At 34.5% G+C, this 7703-nt stretch overlaps 1 protein-coding gene across 1 annotated transcript; it reads right to left on the reverse strand.

The window, feature by feature from the left end:
• Positions 1 to 3274: 3274 nt before the first annotated feature.
• On the reverse strand, positions 3275 to 6639 carry LOC146931008 (uncharacterized). Its single transcript, XM_085702494.1, has 2 exons — positions 6567 to 6639; positions 3275 to 5373 (listed from the first exon to the last, which is right to left on the reverse strand). Exons 1-2 carry the CDS (start codon positions 6618 to 6620, stop codon positions 3553 to 3555), a joined length of 1875 nt encoding a protein of 624 aa, XP_085558620.1. The 5' UTR covers positions 6621 to 6639; the 3' UTR covers positions 3275 to 3552.
• Positions 6640 to 7703: the final 1064 nt, after the last annotated feature.

Here is a 7703-nt window from a genome sequence, read left to right on the forward strand (position 1 = left end):
CCAATATAACAATGGAAACCTTTACTATGGCAACTAAAAGAGTTCCCAAAAAGTGTTCAATGTACAAAAAATGGTGCTAAAGTATAAGAACTCTATTAAGTTCTAAGCTATGCTAACATGTTTTCTTAGTGCACATGTTAAAATAGCAAAGATAGAAAAAATATTAGAAATTGTGCCAATTTCTTTTTATTGTCAAAAGAAATTGTGCCAATTTATTTTTCAATATTTTGATAATTACCTTTTCTCAATAAATACTAACTAGTTATGGAACCTTTAACATATGTCATTAGAACACATGTTAGCATGATCCTTTGTGGACCGGTCCGCATTATGTCATGCCGTCGCAATATTACTATTAGGAAGTGTTGTAGTTAGTTTTGTTGTTAGTCTCTTTATTTTGTGTATTTGCATTTAACAAATTGGGACATTACTAAAGATCTCAAAGTCAAGATCAAGAACTATCTCTTCCATTCGATTGAATGGTCTGTCATGGAGACGATTCTTGTGCGTGATACATAGAAAGATACATGGGATTTCATGCGCGAGAACTACCAAGGCTCCACGAAGGTTAAACATGCTCAATTCCAAAGCTCTACACGGGGAATTTAAGGTTCTTAGTATGAACTATGGTGAATTGAGCATTTAAGGTTCTTAGTATGGGGAATTTAAGGTTCTTAGTATGAATTCCTAAGGACTCTTGCAAATGCAAATCAAATGACGTCTCATTGTCTAATCGTTGCGAGTGTGAAACGATTGTTCACGATGGTTGTGTTGACCATGGGGGACGGGAGTTTGAGATAAAATGTTGAGTAACGTCTCCATACGCTGTAAAGTCACTACTGTATCTGAGATAGCAGCGCTGTGTGAAGTCACCGTGTCGGTAAGTTAAGTGAGTTGGTGGTTTAGTTGAACGGAGACAATTTCTGAAAGTTAAGCAAGCTGATTCTCAATTGTTTTAAACTTTTTTGAATCTGCAGGAGTAGACGCATCATTCAGTTTAAGACGAGTAGTCATACATTTTTTTTTTGAGAGAAGACGAGTAGTCATACATAACAGCGTGTTAACTGACTTTGTCCCAGACATATTGAACTAGGCCATATGATGAAGATACTACATTTGATTTAAATGAACTACCACCAAGGCCAAAGAAAGCACCTAGTTATCCCAAGGACTATGTAATTAAAATAGAAGCAGAAGAAAATGTTGCACAACTTAGAAGTTTTTAGTGCTAATGAGGATCCTATAATAACATATGAAGTACATTGAAAGAAACAACACTTATAGCTCATCTATAAGACAAAGTACAATGAAATGGTGAGATTGAGAAAGACAAGGATTTAAAAAGGCTGGGTTTGAAGACGCTATTTGAGGAAAAGATCCTCTCTTCATATTTGCTTGAAAAAAATGGATGATGTTTACATCATCTTTTTGAGATATATTTAAGCGCTCACTTTGTTATACCCGAAGTCTTCACATTTGATGCAAAGAAATTTAGGATATTTGATATCTTAGTGTATGTCTTGAAGGTTGAGGCAAGGATGTCCTTAGGGTTAAGGCAAACAGGTCTTTGAGATTGGCAAGGAAATCTAGGATATAAAGATATTTTAGTTAAATTCCTTAAGGTTAAAACAAGGAAGTCCTTAACCTTATGAATTTTCGTTTTCCATAATTAAAAAAAAAATCATAAATAATACGTCCTTCTCTTTAAAACTCTAAAATTTTGTGGTGATGGTTCTCATGATGTCCTAAACATGCCTACAAAATTAGTGAACAAAATATGATCCATGAGTGTATGCTTACTCGGAATAAAATTACGATTTTGCACAATTTTGTTGAAAAATCAAAATAAATCGACTCGTCATTAATGAAAATTTGCAGATCTTTCTATGTAATTTGTTAAAGGTTTTTGCAAAAAAAAAAAATTCAAAATTCGATCTCTAGATCGAGATTTCTGTTCTTTGGTTTTTGGTGCTTTAAAAATTCATAATTATTTTATTTCTTGTCGGAAAATTCTAATTTTGCGTGGAGGCCTTATTTCAATATCTTAAACATGCTTGAAAAAATCATGAAAAAACTTGATCTCTGTCACTTTTCTGGATTTTATTTCTACAGTTAAATAATTGTCCATTTTTTCTTTATTTCAGCCCCTCAATTAAGATTTGAAAAAAAAATATTTAAGGCAATTTTTTTAATAATTTTTTTAGGCAAAAAAAATATGTACTTATGCAAAAAAATTGTCACGCCACTAAAAAATCCACGAGGTAACAGTCACGTGGCAAGACAACCTACCAGGTCAGCATCTCACATGTGGCTGGGATGCTAGAGGATAAAAATAAGAAGAATCTCAAATCACAAGAGTATAATCTATTTTTTTTAAGCACTAACCTGTGTTTTTTGTAGAAGCATTTTTCAGACTTCACATATATTACAGAGGCAATTGAACTAAATCTAACTTAAATACATGTATATTTATTATTGATACATGTTTCTAACACATTTAAAAAAAAATCGAATTATCATCGTTATGAAAAATACCTACTTGGACACAATCTCAAATAAAAAACATTTGAAAGCACATAAAGAAAAAAATTTGAGAAAAAGATTAAATAATATTAATTAAATGATGTGATCAAAATATTTTTCTGTTAACCAAGTGATTGAGCTCACATGGTTAATGAGCTTCAACAATGGACGAATCGTTTGAAAGAACTTGAGTTCAATTGTTTGGCTGGAACAATTATTGGTTAAGTTATAATTAACTCACGATTAAACTCTAGATTATCAGGACCACTTCCCTTAATACCTAGATGGTTAACACCCAAAAAAAATTATTACTCCTTTCATTTTTTTTATTTGTGTGTCCTCATACCCAAATAATTTCTCTTTATGACATGTCAGTGTATGTCATATTTTATATTAATTTATTTGAAATAAATTTAAATGTTAAACAAATGTTGCTTATGGGGTACTTCCGATACTCAATTAAATTTTAAATATCTAAAAATTTATCATAATTCCTCTTTAAAAAAATAAAATAAATCATAATCCAATTTGATGTTGTGCTCATGTAAGAAGGGCTTAGTAACCTCATCGAAGTTTTAAGAAGCTCTCAATTATCACTTGGATGTAATATTTATTTTGGTTGTTTTTGTTTTGGAATCATATCTCCTCATATTGTGAGTGGTGTTTCTTTGTGGTGTTTCTTGCTGATTTAGTTCAACTTCTGAAAATAGTTTATGACATTACAGCCAGTCAGCCATATGCATGCTATGAGTAATAACACAATAAGTTGAAACACTTAACATTTGAAATTATGGTTGAACAAGTTCATGTTTACCATAGTGTTGGGCAACATAAACACTTATGCAAACAGTACTACTCTTTCTACTACAAACCGCTAAAATTTATTTAATTTATAATAAAACAAAAGGAACAAAACACACAAACAGAAACATGGTACTCAATCACTCCTCAATATGCAGCATGACATAGCGCCTGCTGTTGCTGATTTGTGAGATTGACCTTTATTTATACATAGAATCATAGTACTCTTCACATGGCGATAGCATCAGAAGCCTGAGGAACCCACAAAAGATTTCTTACAGGGAAGAAGTGGCAAACTGGAGAATTCTTTCCAGCCTTAATTCCAAGCTGCTTGAATAGAATTAGATCTGGGCTCCAATCAGATGTGTCCAAATGGCAAATGCCAAGAGCTTCCATTTTATCTCCATTCTCATCACCAACAAGTGAAACCTTGAACACTTTAGTCCCTGTAGCTATGTAGTGGCAATAGTAAATCGCATATGGATATGGAAGGGGATGGCAAGATACCCATTTGGGAGCATTAATGTCATGTGATACTTCCAAAATGGTGTAATTTTGGAGAGGGATAGCTGAGGGTGATGGGTTGTTGGTAGTGAGAATATTATGTTTGGCGTCTGAACCAATTACTTTGTCAACGAATTCAAGCATGGACTCTAAGGAGTTAGCACATATTTTGGTCTCCCCTGTGATGGGTTTATCATCACATAGTTCAAGTGTGTGTCTCATGGATTTGGCTCGAGGAGAATCTTCAGGGATTGAGAAAAGTTGAAGAACACTTTGGAGTTGTGACATTGAGAAAGGAATGGAGTCAGCCTCTTTTTTTGAAAGGTAACGTGAAACCTCTTGAATGCGAAATTGGAGTGTCATCACATTTCCAACATTAAGATCATCTAAAGTGAAAAATCCATTCTTGTGAGCCTCTGTATGATTCAAGTTGGAAGATCGGGGGACTTTTGAATCTTTTGCATTGGTAGATGAGACTCCATTTGAATCGTGAGTATGAGTGGTATACCCATTGTAAGCAACATTGTATGGTCCATTGGATTCATGGGTATGGGTGATATATCCATTGTAGGCAACATTGTAAGGTCCGTCTAAATCACGAGTTTGAGTCTCATCTCCATTGTAGCCACCTGTGTGAGGTTTTTTGGATTCATGGGTATGTGTGGTATATCCATTGTATGCAGCATTGTAAGGCCCATCCACGTCATAAGTATGAGCCTTATCTCCATTGTAGGTAGTTGTGTAAGGTCCTTCAGAATCATGGGTACGGGTGGTATATCCATTGTAGGCAGCATTGTAAGGGTCGTCCAAGTTATGAGTGCGAGCCTTATTTTTATTGTAGGAAGTCGTGTAAGATCCTTTGGAATCATGGCTATGAGTGGTATACCCATTGTAGGCAGCATTGTAAGGCCCATTCAAATCATGAGTACGGGCCTTATCTGTATTGTAGGAAGTTGTGTAAGATCCTTTGGAATCATGATTATGAGTGATATACCCATTGTAGGCAGCATTGTAAGACCCGTCCAAATCATGAGTACGGGTCATATCTTTAGTGTCGGAAGCCATGTTTGATCCTTTGGAATCATGGCTATGAGTGGTATACCCGTTGTATGCAGCATTGTATGGCCCGTCCAAATCATGAGTACGAGCCTTATCTTTGGTGTTGGAAGTTGTGTAAGATCCTTTTGAATCATGGCTATGAGTGGTATAACCATTGTAGGCAGCATTGTAAGGCCCATCCAAATCATGAGGAGGCACCTTATCATTACTGTAGGAAGTTGTGTAAGATCTTTTGGAATCATGGTTATGAGCAGTATACCCATTGTAGGCAGCATTGTAAGACCCGTCCAAATCATGAGCATGAGTTTTGTCTGTGTTGTAGATAACATTGTATGGTCCTTCGGAATCATGGGTACGAGTGGTATACCCATTGTAAGCAGCATTGTATGGTCCGTCTAAATCATGGGTACGAGTCTTATACTCATTGTAGCCAGTTGTGTGTGGGCCTTGTACTTTCAAGTCTCTAGCACCAATTCCTTGGCCATTCTACAATAATGCCATAACAATAATTAGTGGCCAACTAACGAAATCAATATGTATAAACAATGATAAATCAAATTGCATCATCAATGTAACAATTGGGTTATGTTACATTGCTTAATAACATTTTATATATTGCATACAAACATACATATTGACCGTTGAATTGAAAGTTTATATTATACAATCCATTTCTGTAAAATTTTACAAAAATCTAAAATTATTTTATTGTGTCAAGGTTAATGTCTTATACTTAAGATGTAAATTGTTTCACCTCAATAACATATCTTATAATTTTAGATTTTTTTAAAGAAAACATATAAATGATCTATATATGATATAAATTTTATATTCAATCGTCAGTTTGTTCAAATTTGGTATACAATTACAAAGATACACAAAATCTACTACACAACAAAAGATACCTTTAAAACGTCGTTAAGTGTTCTTTCGATATAACTTAACTCTTATATCTCTCTCTGTGTGTATACACAGACATAAAAGAGAGAAGGAGGATCAGTTACATCAATGTTTTTGAGGACTGTAAGTAAATATTTTACAAAACAGACGGTCGGTTGTGTATTAAAAGTTTATATGATATAATTTATCTCTATAATTAAAGATACAAAGTGTCCCTGTGAGCATAGCTCGGTTGACAGGGACATGCATTGTTATATGCAGGGGTCGGGAATTCGAACCCCGGACGCCCCACTTATTCACTTTAAAAAAGGTGAATTCTAACCACTAGACTACTTGACCAAAAAAAAAAGATACAAAGTGAATGACGCTTAATAACATATTATAGGTACGAAGTTTCCATACATAAGGTGATCAGTTCTCCCTTTCAAACTGAATTTTCTTCATACCTGAATTCGAGAGTCCAAATTCTTTGCCACTTGTACCAACTCATTGTTGGTACAAAACATCATTTCTAAACATAAAATTAATATATTTGTTTGCCTAAAAAAACTAATATATTTAAGCCATCAAATAGACTTCTTAATAGCCTGATTAAATTTTTCAGAAAAATAAAAATAGTCACGGTAAAAGTCCAGAAAAAGAAAAACTAGTCAGGCTAAAAGTGGAAACATGACTATAGGAAATTTTGATTCCAGATGCATAAATGCAGAAGACATATGAAGATTGCCCTAAATGTTGCATGATATACCAGATAATACGAGCGTGTATAATTAAATTACCGTAATGCAGAAAATAACTAAAGCAAGAAGCTGAAATGCTAGTGTAGGAGCCATCTCTCTTCACTACTAAGGACGAGTTCCACGTGAAAAGAACTGGCCTTTTTATAGGCACTCAATGAGGCTTCATTTTTTGTTTGAATAAACCCAATGTTTAGGTGAGATTTGTCTCATAGTTTATTAGACCACCCACGATGCAATTGCCTCAATTTGAGTGTCTAAATGAGTTATATAGATATGCATAACTCTGTTTATAGTTTTTTAATGTTGGTACGTTTTTAATTCCATCAAGTACCGATGGAATTGAGTCTAATTGAAGGGGCTAAACTCCCACAATATAAAGAAATAAATGATCATTTAACTTCTTTTTTTTATTTTTAGAAGAAGTTGTGAGCATCACTTAAACAAAGAAATAATTACAAAAGAATATGGATGAAGATGTTCAATCTTTTTTTTTTTTTTTGAACAAGCCAAAATGGAATATATTACCACAACAATAGCCGAATCCAAGCACAAGGTGAGCCTAGGAAACCACTAAAAATATACAAAAGGGATCCATGTCAAAAAGAGAAACTCCAACAGTGGTTAGCCAATGCCCAGACAAGCCAAAGGACTTGACCACCACCTATGAGTACCAAAAACAAATATGGCTTTTTTAGCTTTCAGCCACGCTAACGATAACAATTTGATCTTATCAAGTAACCTAGAAACATCAGTTACTACATTATTAAACAATCGATTGTTACGTTCGTTCCACAAAACCCAAGTGCAAAGAAGCCAAATTAACTGAAGAAACGACCTCTTAGCTTTGCTGACACCTGTCATAAAAATGAATTGCATCAAGTGATCTGAAATGTTGTTGGAGTCCGCCCCCACAAACCCAATCCACCTGCGCACTTCCTCCCATAACGGTGCAAAAGATGTGCAAGATAAAAACAAATGGTTGGTCGTTTCAACATGACTGCATCCTGAGACACAATAAGTCGCTTCTGACTGAATTATACCACAAGCTGCCAAATTTTCTTTAGTAGGTAAACGATTGTGAATGAGCCGCCAAGCAAAGATCGAAACCTTCAAAGGAACTTGACGATGCCAAACTAAGTCCAAAGCGCGATCCACAGATGGATTGTCAATAGCTGT

This window comes from Medicago sativa, chromosome 4 (assembly GCF_051527215.1).
Source record: "Medicago sativa cultivar Bolivia chromosome 4, Bolivia_mono, whole genome shotgun sequence".
Classification (NCBI taxonomy): domain Eukaryota; kingdom Viridiplantae; phylum Streptophyta; class Magnoliopsida; order Fabales; family Fabaceae; genus Medicago; species Medicago sativa.

Bases quoted from the DNA above. Each gene is read 5' to 3' on its own strand.
- LOC146931008 (XM_085702494.1), bottom strand. From the start codon at position 6,620: ATGGCTCCTACACTAGCATTTCAGCTTCTTGCTTTAGTTATTTTCTGC. The intron at 5,374-6,566 runs GTAATTTAATTA...GCATTATTGTAG, and splicing joins TAGTTATTTTCTGCATTACG to AATGGCCAAGGAATTGGTGC.